At 30.1% G+C, this 21243-nt stretch overlaps 2 protein-coding genes across 11 annotated transcripts in view; one reads left to right on the top strand and one right to left on the bottom strand.

Moving 5' to 3' along the window:
- Positions 1–21243, bottom strand: part of LOC127710373 (cellular tumor antigen p53-like) — a 45722-nt gene that overhangs the window by 7573 nt on the left and 16906 nt on the right. For 3 of the 10 annotated variants that reach the window (XM_052216193.1, XM_052216196.1, XM_052216199.1), the window contains exons 2-11: positions 13112–13249; positions 12807–12927; positions 10483–10581; positions 10153–10223; positions 9095–9173; positions 8566–8752; positions 7584–7800; positions 7215–7330; positions 6708–6918; positions 581–784 (exon numbers count right to left, since the gene is read on the bottom strand). In XM_052216193.1, coding sequence (XP_052072153.1) covers positions 581–784; positions 6708–6918; positions 7215–7330; positions 7584–7800; positions 8566–8752; positions 9095–9173; positions 10153–10223; positions 10483–10581; positions 12807–12927; positions 13112–13249 — 1443 coding nt within the window. The other 7 variants (XM_052216198.1, XM_052216194.1, XM_052216195.1 and 4 more) reach the window with 7 other exon arrangements.
- The window catches only part of LOC127710376 (WD repeat-containing protein WRAP73-like), a 58010-nt gene continuing 50977 nt past the window's right edge, over positions 14211–21243 (top strand). Inside the window, exons 1-3 of the mRNA XM_052216203.1 lie at positions 14211–14736; positions 17233–17328; positions 17973–18029. Of these exons, the coding sequence (XP_052072163.1) occupies positions 14668–14736; positions 17233–17328; positions 17973–18029 (222 nt within the window). The 5' untranslated portion in view covers positions 14211–14667. The remainder of the gene's footprint in view (positions 14737–17232; positions 17329–17972; positions 18030–21243) is intronic.

Raw genomic sequence — 21243 nt, 5'->3', positions numbered from 1 at the left:
TTTTTGCGGTCGTATAAAAATTTGAAAAAATTTGAACCACAAACTTTATCGAAAAAATTTCATAGGATATATAGCAGTTTGACAAACACTAACTTTGATCATTGAGAAGCTTAATATTTCCTTAACAATAAAACGTGATTAAAACGTTCAGCTGATTTTTACAGAGTTATCTCCCTGTAGTGTTATGTACCACCTTATGAGACTGGAAAAAAATAATGTGAAAAAAATTTGCTATGACCAGCTTGTAGTAAATTTGAATTTTGTTTTACACTTACATTATTGGTTAACCTTTCCCCATGAAATCCACCAAAATAAGTACCACATGGATATAAATAATGAACCCACAGTACTCTAAATTCAGAAATTTTTGCATGCATTTATTATTGCGATTGATGAAAATAGGTCATGGATGAGAGATTAATTATTGCGATGTCAGGAAATGCTGATGTGCAAAAATAATGGTATAAATAATCAAAATGTGAGTCTTTTATTTTTTTGAAACCGATCTCATTGCAATTTTAACAATAATAAAAACATCGCAAAAACTTCTGAATCTACAGTATATCTTTTTTGAACATACTTTGATATTGAATGATCTCCATTAGCCATCAGTTCTTCTTTAATATTTCCATGACTTTCCACTACACCATTTTGTGAACTTGTCACCTGACCATTTAAGTCTGCAGTGAATGGTAGTGTCGTCTGCCGATTGTCACTCTGTATAGTTATTGGGGTGTTGTCGTGAGTAGGAAGAGTAACCACCCTTGCTGTTGTTGGCGATGATCTGCAAAAGAAATTAAAATACTGTAAATGTCAACAGATGCTTAGCTGCTATTTAAAAACCCGCAATAATACTCAGTACTAGACATGGATGAAAAACTCCCATCACTCGGGGGTTCAAAAAAATAAAATTCTAAGGTCCCTGACTTTTTCGTTCCAAAGTAGGACCTTGAACTTTTGATTTGTAAATACATATACATGAAGTCTTTGAAACTTTTACCTCCAAAATCAATTTTGAAGCCCTGCAGACTGCAGATCTGAAAATGGTTTATAACATCGTACATGTACAACTCAACAATATAAGGTTCCAGATTAAACAGGAAATATTTCTGTAATACAGAAGCCGAGTAATATGTATTGAAAGTTATGGACAGACACACAGAGAGACTTACAAGGTCAATGTATATCAATAAAAGGAGATGTGGAGTTTATGTCAATGAGACAGCAACCCAATGACGTCAATAACCAAAAGGCATCATACAGTCAATAGACAGGTGTCTATACAATGTCACAACAGTCCCACCTTTGGCGATTTGTAAATTTAAAAATGATTACTAATCTAAAATTGTATAAACTTTTGTGAAATGCAAGCCAGCTGCAGGACTTTAGTAGAATAGAATATGTCTCAATTAAAACATTATCGATATTTTCTATGAATACAATTAAACGAACAATAATGTACACCATTAAAGATTCATCAATTACTCCTGTTCTAGGAAGCAATCTGATATTACAAAATTTGTGGTATTCATGTTCTGTATAGTTTATGACGGGAACAATGGAATATCGTGGCATACGAACTCCTTACTTATCAATGGTGTAAATATCTATAAATAAATCACCCTCTTCCTGGTCTGTGAATACAGAAGTATCATCCAAAACAAGAGAACCAGGAAGTCATAAGGAGAATAGAATATTTAATACAGTTCCATTTATAGCTCAATCCCCATTAAGATTCATCAATAATTAAATATATGGATTTCTTGGCAATTAGATCAATGTACAAGTAAAAAAAATAATTTACAGAATGTAATTAATTGGTCCTAAGCATACATGATCAATTCTGTCTGTGATCTAAAAAGGGTTCAAATTTTCAATAACTCGTCTAAGGCAGGTGCTTCACACAAGTTAAAGTAATTCACACAAGATGTATCCTGTACGCTTATTTCACTGACCAAAATCTGCACAAGTTTGGACTTATCTTGAAGGTTAATAATATGAAGAAGTAATTTGTTGGATATCTGTAAAATTATAACTAGATTTAAAATTATTTTTCTAGTATCTTTGATTGCAGAGAGAGAGAGAAAGAGAGTTACATGGCCTTGGCCTTGCCAAAGATTCTATCTACAAGTTTTGGGACTGAAGCATAGAAAATGGTTATCTGGAAATCTCGTGTGAACTGTACAAAGGATCTGTCCAGTTGGCTATGCATTTTCTATGAATACACACTCACAGCTAGAACATGGATGTTTATTCAATATACTGTGACAACTTCCTTTGCACAAATTTGTAAACACAAGGCGATTAAGTTGAAAATAACTCTTAATGGTTGTGTTTCACAATGAATGCTGCCGATTTTGGTTTATTTCCTCTGAAATGTGGTAGTATTTCAGTGAATATTGCTGATTGTGGTCGATTTCATCTGAAATGTGGTAGTATTTCAGTGAAAGCTGCCAATTGCTGTTAATTCCCTCTGAAATGTGGTAGTATTTCAGTGAAAGCTGCTGATTGCGGTTAATTCCCTCTGAAATGTGGTAGTATTTCAGTGAAAGCTGCCAATTGTGGTTGATTCTCTTTGAAATGTGGTATTTCACAGTGAATGCTGCCAATTGTGGTTAGTTCCCTCTGAAATGTGGTAGTATTTCACATTGAATGCTGCCAATTGTGGTTAGTTCCCTCTGAAATGTGGTAGTATTTCACATTGAATGTGGTCAATTGTGGTTAATTCCTCTGAAATCTCTATTGGATCAAATGAGTCATAAATGAGTGGGTATTCAACCATTTACTTGAATCACTCAAGGAGTAATTTTTAACAAGTACGTCATAAATCAAGTAAAAACAACTTTTGGTAGTTTTAACTCCCCCAACCTTTATCCTGGTTGACTTATTTTGCATATTTTTCATTACATACTGATATTCAAATAGTACAATTAACTTTGTGTTTGGTGTGATTTAGAACTCTCACATCATACAATAGTGTATCCTAAAAGGTGTTTCTAACCCAACTATGTCCGATGAAAAGTGCCTGTACCTAGTACTGAATATGATGGACTACTTTCATTTCCATTGATTTAAATGTTCATGTTTTAAAAGGTTTTTTTGAACATTTTTGTGCGAGAAGTTTTATTTGTAATTTCCCCCAACATACCATCGCAATTAGCTGTCGGCTAGTACCCTAACTTAACTCGGAAATGTCATTTAGTCAAGTAAAGCAACATTTATGAAATATAGCCATTTGGATCTTTTGACTTATTTCACAATTTTTCATATCGGGGCTTTTTAAAGCTTAATATATGGCATGGGTTTTGTTCATTGTTAAAGGCCATCAGAGACCTATAGCTCCTTACATCCACATCAATTAGACAATTTTCAATTGGCAATCAAAGTACATTTCCTTTTTCTTATATGAACAGGCTGTTCCTTAAACAATGACAAAAACTTGTGATCTAAAAATATTCACCGAGTAAAAGAGGGGAAAGGCACAAGATACCAAGGCAATATTCAAAACTCACAAGTCGAAAGGAAACTGACAAACTATGGACAAAATCAAAAAGACGATGAGAGATAAACAAGTCCATAAAAAACTATAGACTGAGCAACAGGAACACCAACACAAACTGGGGTTGATCTCCAACAAGCCAAATAGGAGTCCACCGGACTTCTGATCTACACTGCCGAACCATTATTAGAGTGAAGACTATTACTTTGTTGGTGTGAATGACCTAGACCATATATTATGAATAATATTAGTATCATTGAAGACCTTATTTTGCTCTCCAGATGTCTTAAGGTCATTTTTGTCATTGGGTTGCTGTCTCATTGACATATACCCTAAATCTTGTTTAACTCATGCTGCTGTATCATTGGTAATATCCCAAACCTCTTTTTTACATGCCCTATTATATTTTTCCCAAAGATTTGTCTCCATGTCTGGGCTAACTTGATGATGTCAAAACAGGTTTATCTATTAAATCTGACCAAATTGAAAGGCGAACCAAATCATCTTTTCATCTAGCAAGTTTTTTTTTTAGTTGTATGACCTCTAAGATATTTTTTGGTTATTTTTGTCATTGGGTTGCTGTCTCATTGATGTATACCCCAAATCTTGTTTAATTCATATTGCTGTCTCAAATCTCTCATTTCATGTTCTACTATATTTTCCCCCCAAGATCTGTCTCAATGGCTAATAAGTGAACTTTCAAATTGTTTTACATTAGCATTTTGCCTTTAATAGATGGCGGTATGGATTTTGCTCATGGCTAAAGGCTGTACAGTGACCTATAGTTGTTAACTTCTATGTCGTTTGGTCTCTGGTGGAGAGTAGTCACATACCACATCTTCTTATTTTTATATTAACTATTAAATCTGACCAATTATCTAGACAATAATGATATTACAAGATAAAGCTCCAAAAGAGAAGAAAAGTAATTGAACCCTCCTTCATATCATCCACTACATGTAAATGTACATGATTGATTGATTGATTGCTACTTGCTTTACATACAGTGGTACAAGAGAAACGGACTTTCCAGAACTTGTAAAACCCAATCTTGTCCAATTTCTTCCAACTTGGTAAACTGGTTCAACATATAGAGAACAATATCTTATTTCATCACTTTATTATTTTCTTGAATGACATTATACAAATGCTGCCATTTATAAGTTAATAAACTGAAACATCTTTTGCAATATTTCACAAATAACCCTTAAAATATTTACATCAATTAAATAAATATATCAAATAATTATTATATATTACACAAATAGCACATATCAAAGACATATCACATGACAGAAATAAAAAAAATTATTATATAGAAAATTATTTACAAATGTAAGCACTATTTAATAACTATGAAGAAAAGAAAATCTTCAAAAATGTCAAAAATTCTTTAAAAGATCTTTTTTTTTGTAAAACCATCTGGTTCTTAATCAACCTTTTGAGATGTAACTCGATAACACCATCATCATTCAATAAATATCAAATAGTTAGGCAAAAGATAAAAAGCTGATAGATTTTGCTTATATTTAGAAAAAAAACAAACAACCAAACAAACATGAGATTCAGAACGCTTGTCTTAAATTTCTTTCACATTGAAACAGATTCAAATACTTTTTACTAAAAGACATTCTATGTCATTCAAAAACAGGTAGCTAATATAAATTTATCCTCTAAAACTCTAAATACCAAATCTCTAAAAACATGCCCTATAAAATAAATATCTATGTCCTCAAAAACTTTTAACTAACAAACAAACAAAACAATATGAGACCTAACAACAACAAACAATGAAACGATAATGAGTTGAACACATTAGTTGCTGCCTTGGTCATCAGTGAAATGGCAGGAGGTGACGTGATAAGTTCAGTTTATGAAATATCAATTATCCTTCCTTTCAGGACCATGGAATCATCTGGATCTCACTGCAGTGTATTATCAAAAGATTTTGATAAATGTCAATTATTGTCCAAAATGAATGCACCACATTAAAGCAAGGTCCTTATATAACCTCAATGTTCCTTGACCAATTGGAAACTTCTCTCTTCAAGTTCTTGATTTTATTCCTGGTCGATGTTGAGGTCGTTTCACCTTCTTCATCAGTTTGTTTTTGTTCTCCCTGGCCAGTATCATCGACAGCCACCTGCAATTAGTCAGGTAGAATGGCTTAGCGATATGACGACTTCCATTAGGCGAAGAAGAATTATAAATCAATTCAAACTTCAGCCATATAGTAATCGTTTGTCGAGTACTGAAACTCGGCCTTAAAATTCAGGTGGCTGTCGGTGAAAAGTGAGGGAAAATTCTTGCCAAGATCCATGCTCGGATAAAAATCTTTCATGTCATACTCATATTTCTGCTCTTCACAAATTTTTGCTTTCTTGGGTGTTGACGTAAATGAAAGCCTGAAAAAAGTTCAATTACACCTTACGACATATTCAAAAGAAAATTCTGTCAAATTTGCTGTGAATCATAGATGCAAAAGATCTAAATTTATGCAATTGATATTCCAGTGTTTCCACTCAATCTTCAGTTACCCTTACATGTGCATGGTTTAAAAGGGAGACAATCCCTTCAGATTTTATCCAGGTTGTCTCCCCTAGCCCATGACTCCCTCAATTCACCCCTGCCACACATACATCATAAGAGTTAGATAAAGCAAACAGTACACAGTTGGGAAACATCTTCCATTTAAAATTAATTTTTTTTTAACATCTTTTTAAAAGACCTTTATGTTTTAATACAAAATTCTTTACAATGTTCATAAATGGAAGTTTTTTCCAGCATAGAAATTAAGTAAGCATTGAAAGGAACAAAGTGTATATATTGTTTTAAGGTTATACTATACTACACTGAGGTAAATGAATAGCCACTGAAAAGAGCAGTTTTCTTTCAAAACTAATACCCTCTTTAATAAAAGAATATTTGTTATGCTTAAATTTATCCAATTTCACATTAAACATGTTGGATCTGAATTCTACGATTAAACTGTCCAACTTTATTTCTTGGATTACAAAAAATGTAAAAATTGATTCTTGATTCCTTCTTATGACTGAAATTTCTTAATCTTAATTGCCAAGCAAAATTATGAAAGGTTGAGTTTCTCAGTAAAATCCTCATAGCTACTTGTTTCAATGGCTAACATATTTACATATTGGTGTGCTTGATTAACTAAGGTATACAGATGAGGGTGTGTTTGATTACTTACTGTCTATTTGTATCAAGTTGTTTCTGTTTATATACGTCTATTTGATTCTGGGGAACCATGGATGACAATTCCAAGGAATCTCTAAGTCGACACAGAATTTCATAGTTTTCTCGTCCTCGTACAGTTAATGTAAATGGTTCATCTTCTGCTTTCCTCTTTTTGCCACCTGGTGTTACTGTAGTGATTTCATTGATTATATTAACTTTGTTGCCTTAAATGAGAAAATAATGCATTTAAGATTTTGTTTCTCAATACACATTACAAAACAGTCAAGAATCTTCACAAAAAAAAAAAACCCTTCTTACTCCCTCTGATTTCAAGTAAAGGTTCCTTATAAACAACTATCATAAATTTAATGAATTTGTGTATAAACTCTTGGATGTAATCATTAATTCAATCAATACTAGAAGTTTTCAATTATAATTTCCTTAATATCAATATCTATTTTCATGCTTCAGGTAATTAAGCTTGATTTTTGTGAATTAAAGTTCAAGAAGTATTGTTTACCTTTTTTTGGGGACTGTTTTGATGGTGGGAGAGCTGCCTTTTCATCAGCCTTGCGATCTCTTCCGGGACAGGCACAAATTCTCACTTCTACTGCACGTCTTCCTAGCACTTGATTACTGCAAAATTCAAATTTGATTGTAAGAATTTGAATTTTTTAAAAGATTACTAATATAAAGACAAAATACACAAAAACTGACCACTATCTATTACATATGCTATTAGAAAAAGTTGAAAATGTTTTTGTTTTTTTTAATTATCTTTGATCAATGTAGTGGATTTCCTAATATTCAATTTATTATATTTCTTATAATAATACACTATCAAATTTTACTGAGTGATGTACAAATGAATGAATGACATTGAACTTACTCTTTTTCTAAAGTCAGCACAATCTGAATAGGCCTCCTGTTTGGTCCTCCTACACATGACCCCAGGCACATAAACTGGAACAAATTAGTGACCCATTCTGAGCCAGCTTGAGGTATCTCATGTGGAATTAGAACACTCTGGCGACTTGTGTATGGATCTTCAACAAATTTAGCAAGCTTGTGTTCACATCTGCATAAATGTGTTGGAGCTGGATGGTCTATAAGAAACGAATGCAAATTAAAATAACTGAAAGATTGGTAAAACTAATTTATCAAATACAAGATTACATTTGTTTGTAAATATTTGCATCTTCTTAATATGCCTCTCAGTATAAAAACAGTTGTGCAAGAGTTACGTCATAATACAGTTATAATTATATCAATTTATCACCTGACATCCAGACAAATCTGTCATTATCAAGAGAGATAACCTAGACACAAGATCAATTATCTCAATGAATACTTCTAATCCTCTTAAAGCAATAATGTAATTAAGTTCTTGCAGACTGCACGGTGATGGAAAGCATGGTTCTGTCTCCTGAACCCTTTGCTCCCTCCCCAGGCAACCAATTTTAATCTGGTTTCCTATAAATCCAGTTAAAGGATTAAGCTAGGTAATCCTTGAACAATATGATATGTCAGAAGTGATTTACCTATACAGGTAAACATTACCTAATTACCTGGGGCTTACTAATTATCTTATTAATCACTTGTTAACAACAAATATCAATATTGATCAAAAAGATTTTAATTTTTTCAAATTGTTTACAGATTAAAATGATGTTTTATTATCTAAGAACAAATCTTTTGTCACACATTTTTTTACAAATCAATTTATCTGTTATTCAGTTAGAGGCATTTTTTCAACTGTCTTCATTTTGTCAATAGTACATAAAAAAAAATTAAACTTAATAGCATCAAAGAGATAATGATAAAATTAGTTTTAAAGATATTTTCCCACAATTTACTATTTAACTACTTACTCTCGTTGTGCTCTTTAGATGTGGCATGATTTGGGCATCGCTTTACAGGTTCTTGGACATGTTCAGGTTTCATGAATATTGGCATAGCACGTATAACACATCCCTGTGGAGGCTGTCTCAAACATTTAAATCGGATTGGACAAGTTGTTGCCATTCTGACATATAATTTTTTAAGTGAGTCTGAGTACTGAAAATAAAGAGAATATAATATTATTACCATTCACTTGCATGTATGCAGGATTTTCATTGTAGTATCTAAAATAATACCCGTAGGAAGTTATATTATCTAAAATAATACCCGTAGGAAGTTATATTATCTAAAATAATACCCGTAGGAAGTTATATTATCTAAAATAATACCCGTAGGAAGTTATATTATCTAAAATAATACCCGTAGGAAGTTATATTAACATTCAAAGATACAGATCAAGATATTGGAAGTTTTTATTCTTATTTTTATGAAATATACTACAATCTAGTTTCACTTTATTGAATGAAATAAAGCTATAAATAGTTTTAAGATACTTACTGTCCATGTGGTAGACTTTGTCTCTTTTGATGGCTGAGAGAATGAAATTGTAAACCCATAATCTCCGGGATAGTCCGTGCTGTAAAATAAAACTTATATTGTACATCCTGTCGTTTGATCTCATCTATTAATTTTTTTTCTTTCTTAAAATATGCAGTTGACATATCTACCAATATATCCTTTCATTTATAGAGAAGAAAAAAAATTGGGTGGGGAATGTTGCCATTAGAAATTGGATAAAAGCAAGAAAAATTACTATGAATTATTTTCCTAAAGTGATCAAAATACTCAAACAGATCGTATTTTCTCTTTCAAAATGTAAATGGTCATTTCAGAAAAGTTTCAATTATCTATTTTTGGACAGTTTACTTTTGGATTATAAGATTGTGTAACAGCACAGATAATTGATTTTCAAATATTATGATAGTGTAATGACCTATTAAATTGGTAAAAGAATATTCTCAACATTGTTTACTTTCATTTGATCTATAGGAAGGGCTTTTGTTAGGTTCACAAAAAAAAAACTGTCCATTGTATGAACTTCCAAATCCTAAATATAACAATTCTATTGAATAGTTTGGCAAACAACCATAAAAATTCAATACTTTAAATATTTATATTATCCATGAGGTACTTTGAGGGCAATTTAATGAAATTTCTCTCACACTTTACTTATGATAAATAAATTTATGTAGTTTTCGTAACTGGTGATCTAAGAAAGTTTATGCCTTGTTCTTGAACAAAAAAATATCTTTTTCTTGGAAAATATTTAAAATTTTCAATGTCCCCTTTACTGACCCTTTCTAGATCTTTGTCACAAACCACTGATCACCTGTATTTACCTATATAAGATTTAAAATGTTTCAGGTTAAAGCTTGTTTCTACGGCTTATTCTTCTACACCAATAAATATAAATAAAAACACATGAATGCCTATTTTATTTTGTTGGTTTCGCACCACTGCGACCAGATGAATAACGGTTTTATGTACTAGAATATCATACACAAATCTACCATTAAAGAATTTCAATATTTTAATTTGTTGACTAAATGACTTACTTTGATGGCACAGAAGGTATAGGTGACTGCATACTAGTGTGTGGTGAATATGGTGGGGGTGATGTGATTGTCTGAAAGAAAAAAATATTCATTAATAAATATAAGATATAAGAAAATATTTCAACAGCTGTGAACTTATTGATATGGTTTACATTTTGTCTCGCTTTTTTTGAAATAGTTTTATGATACTATAATGATGTTGATTGAAACATTTTTGGTTTGATTTCAATTTTCTGATAATCTTTTCACTATGGTTTAGTTCATTTCACGATCATATTCCCTACACTAAGAGTAAGTATTCAGATATATTCAAGGTATGACAATACTTACATCATTGTAAGGACTGGATGCTGAACTACCGATGATATTGGTCTGACTGTCAGGGCTCATAGAGCTTGCTGAAGTTGTTTGAGCAATTATTGGATTCAACTGAAAAGAAAAAAAACCTCATTATTTTTTTTTGTTATTGTAAATACATATTGTTTCATTACAAAGAAACTATTTTTGGTGCTTTACCTCAAATGGACATTCTGTATCATACAGCATGACTAGGTTTGAAGGGTGGACCTCGCCTATCGTGATTCATTAATTAAGTATCAGATTAATTCTAAAGATTGGTCATAAAGTTGGTTTAATCATTTTTACATTATCTGATTGTCATCATGCAAGTGAATATCTATTAATCACACTTCATGCTAATTTACTAACAGTTTCGGCAACTGATCAGCCGAAAGCATTTCTGATCTATAAATAATTTACCATTTTCTTGTTTCCATTTAGGAAATTCACTTAATATGCAAATGGTAAATTGATTATATTGATTAATCTATTATTAGATGGGTTGCTGATACTGATGCTGGCATTAGTTTCCCTGAATTATTTATGTTGACCAATCATTTAACAGCACACCTGGACAGAGATGCATAAAATTTCAATATTTTATCGTTTAATGATTAGGTGATAATGAGAAATCTTTTTACCTTTGTACCTGTCTTATAGATCAGGGTATATAATAGGGTGTCCTTAATCTAGGTTATTTTTAGGAATGATGTTTCAAGAAAATTTCAAAGGGGAATTTAATATTTATTTACTTCAATTGAATCTGTAAACTTAAAAGTTATATATAAATTTGTGATCATTAAAATAAATTTATAAATTACCCTATAAATTAATAAAAATTAGAAAAAAAGCTGGGTACTTTTACAGAGTTATTTTATGTGATCAGCATACTAACTGACCTACCCACAGAGCCATGTGTTTTCATGAAAAATTCCTTCAAAAAAATTAAGACCTGTTAATTTACAAAAAAAAATTTCACTTAGTGCTAAACAGTAATTAGTATAGTTTTCAATCCTCACTATCAAAATAAAAACTGAAAATAATAAAAAAAAATATTTAAGGCTTGAATGCAATTTACTATTGGAATTAAACATGTACAGAAGATCTTACCCGGTAGGTTGTAAATCCAGTTCTCTCAAATTTGATCATATTTGGACGGAATAGAATAATAAATATATCACAGACAAGAAAATAAATACCACACAAAAGTTTCTGTCACTACTGATTCATTTCTCTGATATAAACTGACTTATACTTTAGTAAATGAAGTAAATATAGACAAGTCAAGTCTTGTTTTTCACAATTGTCATTAGCAACTTGTTCAAACCTGTCATACACGTTAATCAGTTGTTATATATATGTGAATACATTAAAGGTTTACCTGAGCTCACCTGTAAAAATTTATTCAGGTGAAGAAAAGAAAATCATTATTATAATTTAGGAATTAATATTAATAAGGGTAAATGAGAATACCAATAATCTATATTTGTTGCAGAGGCATTCTCAATACTTTGATAAAACCAATGGCTTGACATTGTCATGGTTACCAGGTAAAAATGCCTGTGGCTATTTATAGCAAAACAGCATGGCAATGTTGACAGTTTATTTACAATATATGAAGATCAATTTTTAAATTTCTTTTCTACTTTAAAGTCTTTATATCCAAATTTTATCATAAAAGGCTGGTTTTTAAACAATTTTTAGCTTTCATCAATATTCTGTTATAAGATAGGACAAACTGAGATATGCTGATGTCTGACAATGATAAACTGTTCTTCCAATACAAACAAATTTATTAAGTGAGAAACACTAAACATAACTGTAAACAAACAATTACAGAGTTCTGTTGTGTATATCTTCATACAAGCTGAGAATGTCATGTTTTAAATCAAACAAAGGAAAACTTTAAGATGTTTGTACTGTTAATCACTGTGTTGATTTTAATTCTGTCATTTTTTTATTATAAGACATCAAATGACATGTTAAAAATACACTTTTGCTTTTAACCAATTAAGTTTTTAAGACTAAAAAGTGACATCTCAGGTAATCTTTTAACAATTCTGAAATCATTTTTCTATTGCAAAAACTAAGTTCCTAATACAAAATTGACAACATGGGTAATATTCTAAAAATTAAAAGCTCTTATCACAACAAACAGTTGATTTTTGACATATTACCAAAATTCTTTTTTCTATCTTAAACAGAAATTTTGCTTTTAATATGATAACAAAAGATGGGCCATATATTTAAATTTAAGGTCTACAAGTAGAATATTTTAGAGATTGGATTAATTAAAGAAATACAAAATATCTTACCAAATCTGAAATGGAATCATTGGATGTAATCCTGTATTTTTCAACAGATATACTGGTTTCATCTTCAGCTTCACTGAATGCATAGTCAATTGATTCTTTAGATGTTATGTTTGTATATCCCCTATAAATAAAAATCTAAATTATTAATCACTTTCAAAATATATTTTTTAACAATTATTAGTACTATTAACATTGTTTTTTAGAAAAATTCTACATAATTACACATGATGTTTACTGTATTACTGATTCTGTTATCAAACTCTAAGAATAATTCCTGCAAGAAATTTAATGGTCCATTTACTCACCCTTCTTGTGTGACCTCTCCCAGAGTATTCCAAAGGTATTCAAATGTTTCCTGGCTCATTGGAGGGCCTGATGGTGTGCATGTAGTAGAAACTGAAGCTTGTGACATTATGGGGTGATGATGAGTGAACTTTCCAAATCTGCAATGAAAAAAAAAATAATAATATAAACATAAATCTCAACTGTTGACTTTCTAAGAAGTCTTGAACTTAAATATGTGAGTTGTCAAATATAACATTCACCCTTATTGTTATCTTCATTCGCTGTGTTTACCCTCAACTATTCAATTCATTATCATTATGGATCATCTCAGGTAAAACTTTCAAAGAATATTTTTGAATGACTCCACACACTAAATAGTAAATGGCTGAAAGTATGAAAGACCAATGGTACTGCTCTGTATAACCACCCAAGTGTGACAACAATGTCATACAGGTACCGTTATACTGTCTAATATCCATCTTATATTGGCTGACTCCTTCGTGAATGAAGCTTCATAAAAATTCATCAATACACTTTTTAATTTTAAATTAAAAATTAATAAATTTTAAACTACAAACTTTAGCCTACAGAAATTCTAGAGAAAAAATAAACCCAAAAAACCCTCCTCAGCAAAATACAATATCTAATAAATGTAGATATAAGCTTTATGCCGCCTTTGTTTCCTCAAATGGCAGCAACTTAATAAGTTACAGATTTTAAAAACAAAATTATATAGAAGGCTTCCACTTTCTAAAAACTCATATATATAGATATTAAAATTTGATGACAGGCATTTTTGAGAACTATAAAAAATATAATTTGATAAAAACTTCATTAATAAATAGTGGTATTTTTTCAATTTGAAGTTTATATGAATAATAAATTATTACTGTATCGACAACAATTCTTTACTTACGATTATGAACATGAAAAGATAATGATAAAACACTCAAACCATACTAGATATAAACAAACACTCCGAATGAAGGAAGCCTCCATGTAACCACGTGGTATGTAAATAAAATAATGGCCGGTTGCAACCGCGGGAAAACACGTCACAACATATAGCACTCTTCAATACACAAAATAAAATCCATTGATTAAAACTATCCAAGGTAGGATCTGTCTTACCTGTTCTAATTAATGTGTTGAGATGAGAATGACAAATGATAATTTTTCTCGGTGACCGTTCATTTTTTATTCAACTGAAAGGATTAACGGGTTAATTGGTTGACCAATCAAAATTCAGCCGGTGCGATGAAAAAGATTACCTAAGATTACCGTTTTGTGAGTAGAAGTTCCTTGTAAAAACAAATTGATGACCTATTGTGTTTGCTCCACGTGGGTTATGGACTTGCGAAAACAATAACAGTGAGGAATCGCTTGTTTGAAGAAGCTTTTCAGCGCAGGAAAACTCTTTGCATGTGTGCATTGATGCTGTTTTGGTCGGATGAATATTTTTGGCGGTGTATTCAAAATGGCGGAAATCACATGTTGACACTTGTCTGTGTATTGGTTTTACTTCAACATCTTTAAATCTCCAATGACATTTAATAAAAAATAAACTTTTTCAAATATGAACTTTTCTGAACTGTTCCGTCAGACAAGTCAGCTCTGCAAATTCTCTCCTGATGGAAAATATTTGGTAAGATTCACATGTATACAAGCTTGTTTACAATAATATGTGTCAGAATCTAGGACGTTGAAACAAATGAAGGAGGGTATATTTTCTAATAAGTTAACCTCCTTAGTAAGACTAAAATGGCATAGTGTGTGCAATACATGTAAATTTCACAAAAAATTCTTATGGAACCGGCTGTTTGCCAATGTATTAAAAGTTATATTATTTTTCTTGACTTTGAAAAATAAATAATATGGTTCTAGCTGCAGTTATGTGGGTTAACTGAATCACATTTTTACAAAATATGTTTACATATTCCTAGTTTGAATGTGAATAAAAGGAAATGGGATCGACATTGAAACAATATTTGTATTCATATTCTAAGGGTTATTCAATGTTTGTCAATGAGACAGCAATCTAAAACATACTGATAGCATAAAAGTGATAGTGACTTTTTTTTTTTATCTTTTTTCAAAAATATTTTGAATTTTTGTATTCCCTATTAGCTGTGTATTGCAATATATACTTCAAAGAAAGAATATCATTTGCATCCAGCAAGGCTCAGAACTATAACTCACTTCATCAAGCTAATTAAATTGTGTCTTTTATTTTCTAATCATAGTAATTAGTTTGTTTTGCTTTTAAGTAATTGGCTTGTGTTCTAATTAATTCAATGGGCTTGTGTGATCTTAGCAATAAATGGAAAAAGATTTTCTAATCCAATAAAAAAGGAGTGGAAATTATAGTGTAGAATGTATTACCTTTGTATTGTGCATAATTTCAATTTTGTGGTTTAAAATATAGCTTTTATGAAGCAATAGGTTATGAAAATATTTTGAATTTTTTTTTATAAAATTTTCATACACAACTAGCATAGTATTATGAAAACAATGTGTTCAACTGTTTATATTAAGAATTAATATTATAAAGGGTTAAAAATGTCAGTCATTTAAAAAAAAAATTAATGCAAGAAAAACAAAGTAATTTTATTGAGATTAGTCTAAGAAAAACATAAATTAATAGATAATTATAGTCTTAAAGAAATTAAACAAAAAGGTCTTAAAAATTCATATTGTTGACACATATTATTTAAATGTCTACACAACTGGAGAACAAATATTTTGTCTGACACTGTTTTTGTTAAATAAAATGATAATTATGACATTATTATATCTAAATTATTAATTATCGTGCTGCTTGCTGCTTTTTTAAATTGCTGCACTATAGGCATTGAGATTTTTTATGTTTCAAAAATCTCTCAGTACTGGTGTCAGACACATACATTTGGCACAAATATAAATCTTTTTTTCATTAAATGCAGATTTGTTGAAGTTCAGGTGATAAAACATGTATAATTTATTATAAATTAACTTCTGAATAAATACAACAGAAGAAAAGGATATGGGGTATCCATTCATGACACAAAATCAGTACATACACAGCCATAGCATAAAACATATCAAAGGAACAGCCCTTTTATTGCCTTCAACACTGAGCCAAAAAACTCTTGCCTCACTGCAAGTTTTAAGATAGTCCCTCACACTGCTTTGAGCGGAATTCTTTTCAAACTGACTATCATGCCATAAATGTTTTTAAAAACATGAATGTCATGCAGTAACATTATCCCTGTGCAAGGGACAAACATCTTGCTGGAAGGTGTCCAATAATAAACTATAAGAAATACTGACCAATTGCAATGGACTTTTCTGCTTGAGTCTCAGTTTTTATATGCTATTACTCATAACAATATGGATGTTGTGGACAAGTTGTAATTTGAAGTTTTTTGTACAAGTAGTCAGTATTTTGACTAACAGTATATTGATTGTTTGTTTCCTCAACATATGTACCTTTGTATTATTGTATAATGACTATGTTCTTCTGTGTACCTTTGTATCTTCAGCGGTTTATCAGAATAAAGTATACATACTTGCACCTTCCTTTTACAGGTGATTCAAGTTTATTTTCAATACTTTACCAGATTAATTTTTTTTCTGCAAATTTATAAACTTCAGCATCTAACATTAGCACTTTATGTTTTGTCCTTTCTTGCATAACGCTGCAAATGAGGACAACAGATTGGCTAGATTCTATTGATATTTTTTAACTAATACCGCATTTTAAGTCCCTATATTATCTAGAGTCCTTATATAAAGTTTGAATCAGTGTTATGTTTAAGACTGTATCATGTTGTCATTTTATTATAGTAATAAGCTTAATCAAAGGCTGAGTTTGCTTTATCAAATTATGTAAAAGAGGTTTGCAAATTACAGATTAACATGTTAAAAAATTCTGTGCATTATATAATTTGAACTCAACATGCATAAAGTTAAACCTGTTATGAACAAAACTGTAATGACTAAATGACATGGATGTAAGCATACTGCCTTTAATAATGAACAAACCCCATACCATATAATAAGCTATAGAAAGACCCAGCATGAAAAAAAGCAAAATAATTGAAAATGAGAAAACCAATGGCCTATTTTACGCTAAAATAATAATGGTTGCCCTCTTTTTCAGGCTGCAGTTGTAGAATTTCGTCTGATTGTCAGAGATGTAGATACATTCCAAATACAGAATCTTTACAGTTGCCTTGATACCATACAATGCATAGAGGTTTGTTATGAAACAGGGCAGGATTGCAGCAAACTAAAAATAGACTTTTAAAAATAGATCACTTAAACCCAAAAAATATGAATAAATGCTGTACCATATGTTTCTATAGCAGATACTTAATAAAGAGGATATATACAATTTTTTGCAAAATGTACACAGTATGTGATGGATTAACAAGGAAAAAAAAAAACAAAAGTATTTCCTAGGCAATAAAAATTTGGCCAAAAAAAATTGATATGAACTTTGATATAATGTTTTTAAAGTTTCAGCAATTACTCTGAAAATCTTATACACAAACTTATGAAATTATCTTTTTAATCCTAAATTTGACTCTTAAACTATTAAATCCCCCTTTTAAAGAGCTAGTACTAGTTTGCAGCAATGCTGAGCCAAGGTTAGACGTAAAGGATAGATTATAAGTTACCTTATAAACAACTATTTCCAGCTTCATATTCAAGCTGTACTTGAAGTTAGTTATCACATTTACACAATCCAAAATGAACATGCAAATAAAGGGGGAATAATCTAAACATTGTTGGATTCAAGAATGAATTTTTAGAGAATTTATTTTATATAAAAAGAGCATAATGAAGAGAAGTAAAGTTTTGTTATAGATAGAATAATTATATTTTTGATATTTTCAGTGGTCATCAGATTCCCAGTTTATTCTGTGTGGTTTATACAAGAGAGGTGTAGTACAGGTCAGTGTTGGACATCTTCTAATGGTCACAGCCTAACTCATTGTTTGTAAATTTATACTGTAAATTCAGAAATTAATGTGTGGATTTATTATTGAAAATAACTAATTGCTGGTAAAATGCGATTTCAAATATTTTGTGAAGGAAAATCAGTTCTTAAATTATGAATGCATGTTTTTATTATTGCAAACCTGATACTGTTGCATTTTATCGCATTAATATGAACATCATAATAATTTTCTGAATAAACAGTATATATGAGTGTTACTACATCAATGGGGATGTGCCGCCTTGAAATAGCCCAAAAGCGGTGCTTAAAAGTGGCGTTAAAACACCAAAAATCAAATCAAATCCAATCAATGGGGATGTTTAATAATCTTGACTAAACTTGAGGGTCTCCAAGGATCGGTATATGTGTGTTTGATGTAATGTAGAAGTGCATGACTAGTTTATATGCATAATACCTAGAAACTAATTTGAAAAAGATATGGGTACACATGTATTTGATATAATTAAAGGAAATGCAGGGTATGAATCAGTGACGCAACTACCCAACAATACAATAAAACAATAAAAAAAAAAGATATATCCAAACCTTGTAAGCATTGTCGGCCATTTTATCATTTTTCACTTTGGATTTTTACCTATACAAAAGAGGAGCCACAAGACTGCTTTTGCCACCTCTGCTCTAAGTTTCCTTCTTTATTTAAATCAAGATATGCTTGTCCAATATTATATAAAATTGCATAAAACTTCGTTCAGAGCAATGAATAAGATATTAAAATGTCTTATCTTATGGGATTTAAATAGCATTGCATCATTAGCTTTTACAGTTCATAATGAAAAGTGATAGAAAAAAGATTTAGTATACAATTGGTAATTGTAATGTATTCATCTAAACTGTAATCTCAACACTTTGTACCAGTGACATATGCACTGAAAGCCCTTAAATCTTAACATATTAAAAAGATTATTGTTCAGAAGTTTGACATTATTAAATTGTTTTCTGTTATGAATTCTTATATTCTGACCTTCTTTTGTGTCAAACCAAATCGATTTAAATAGACACTTTTATGGTATTTGTTCAAAAGTAGAGCTTATTGTACTTTGTAAAAATAGTACAGCTTATTTGAAGAAAAATGAAAATTGATATGATTGAAAAGCCAAGATTTTTACTTGTTTAAATTGTTAATTAGAGTTATCTCCTCTTATCTGAACTGTGCTTTTTGTTAGTTTTGATAAGAGTCTAAAATGATTTTTAAAAATAAAGGGATATGGTAGATATGGGACATATATACAGTATATGGGACAAAGTTGTACTGTCTAATGTTAAACCAAGGATTTTAATAGTAAGAAAGTACTATAAAAATACTTGGTTAAGAACAAAGCTGATGAATTCAATTGAATTTCGTTTCTAAACTTAGCTTTCCTCTCAATTCAACAAAGGAAAGCTAAGTATACACAGGTTTTAAAAAACGTATTATTAAACTTGTACTTATTTAATCTTTCATATTTAGATTATGATAAGAAAATATGAAATTAATGTTTGTCAATTAGTTCATTTAAGACCAAAATCATTGTTAATATATAGTACTTATAGCTACTTAAGTTTTTTATTTAAATGACAGCATAAGAACTAATTGACATCTTGTATATTTAATTCTGAATTCAATGTAAAAACATGGATTATATATTTGCAATGTAAACAAAATGCAGTGTTTGTTTATTTTTCTAATTTTTTTCAATTTTTGACACCTATTATGATCATTTACAATTTATAAATGTTTATTATTTAAAAATATTTTGCAACTTCAAAAGAAAACTAATATGTTATTTCTTTATATTTTATTCACTGATTAATTTTGATTTTTTTAAGTAAAAATCCTGATAATCTTTGTAATTGTTAATCTTGATAAAAAGATAAAAGAACATATATGTAAAAAATAAATAAGGATCAATATGAAATATTTTTCACCTGAAAAATACAATGCCTCTTTCATGTAAAAAGGAACAACCCTTTGATGTTTTGTAATTTTAATTAGCAACTATGTATTGCTAATCAGATTAGAATCAGATTTGTAAGTAATTTTCCAAAATCTCTTAACCTATCAACAGGGAGGTGGTAGATTTTGATAAACACCTTAACACCAGTTCACCTGATTCCCCTCCTTTGAAGTTTGCTATACAGTAATTACACACCTGAGGAATACCTGTATAACTGTCCCCCCTGTTGTGTGATCAGCATGGTGTGTGTATTTTCACTTTCTCTCTCACGGCAGGTGCTATTTTTATCATATGTAAACAAATGAGAAAACTATTCACTTAATTTTATACCCTAAATAAGAGATGAAAGAGATAAAGACCCACATTGGATTTAACTAATGTTTAATATCTTCACAGCCTAATTTTAATTTTAATATCTTATTTGAAAATCAGCAGGGTACAACAATTTAACTTTGAAATAGATCAAATGCATATTTTTAAGTTTTCTATAGAGGATATTTATATATGATTTTTTGTGCAGTAAATGATTGGTTATATGTGTTTTAAAATGTAACTAAGTTATATTAACTGTAATTTGAAGATTAAAAGCACCCAAAATTGTAATGTTATTAAAAGAAAGATTTATAATGAACACACCAAGCCCTGAAGATAAATAATCTACACTAGGCCAAAAATGATTTCCTGACATTATTCACTCATCAGATTGCTTCACAGACATGGTCTATTTTTAAGTGACAGTCTTGTCTTGTCCATGAACAAAAACTTTCTTTGAATAGAAAAAAAGATATATTGCAAATTTCCAAGTTAACTCCATGTCATTGAGACATTCTCCATTTTTGTGTTAGTTGATGAAATATATTTAGTCTGTTGTTGAATATACACGGTTAAATTCATTATTATTTAAACAATTTAAAGTTACCTTTTCTTGCCTATTATTTAAGAATTTTATTTTATCTCTAGCTGTTATTTGTCTTATTTTTGCTAGGTTGAGTTGTTGTCTCATTGATATACTGTTTTTCTCATATTCAAGAAAATGAAATATCCTTCAGTAAAACTAAAAGTTATTTCATTTTGAACCTTTGAACTAAACAATGAACTCCATCGACCCATTTAATGAGAGACCAAATAACATATGCAATAATTTATATATTTTTTTTATTCCAATGTTGTTATTGATCCCTATTAGAGTTCTAAATTGATGGAATGAACTCCC

Source organism: Mytilus californianus, unplaced genomic scaffold (genome assembly GCF_021869535.1).
Source record: "Mytilus californianus isolate M0D057914Y unplaced genomic scaffold, xbMytCali1.0.p SCAF_75, whole genome shotgun sequence".
In the NCBI taxonomy this organism is placed as follows: domain Eukaryota; kingdom Metazoa; phylum Mollusca; class Bivalvia; order Mytilida; family Mytilidae; genus Mytilus; species Mytilus californianus.
Note: the sequence above shows the minus strand (reverse complement) of the source record. Positions and strands in the feature narration are given on the sequence as shown.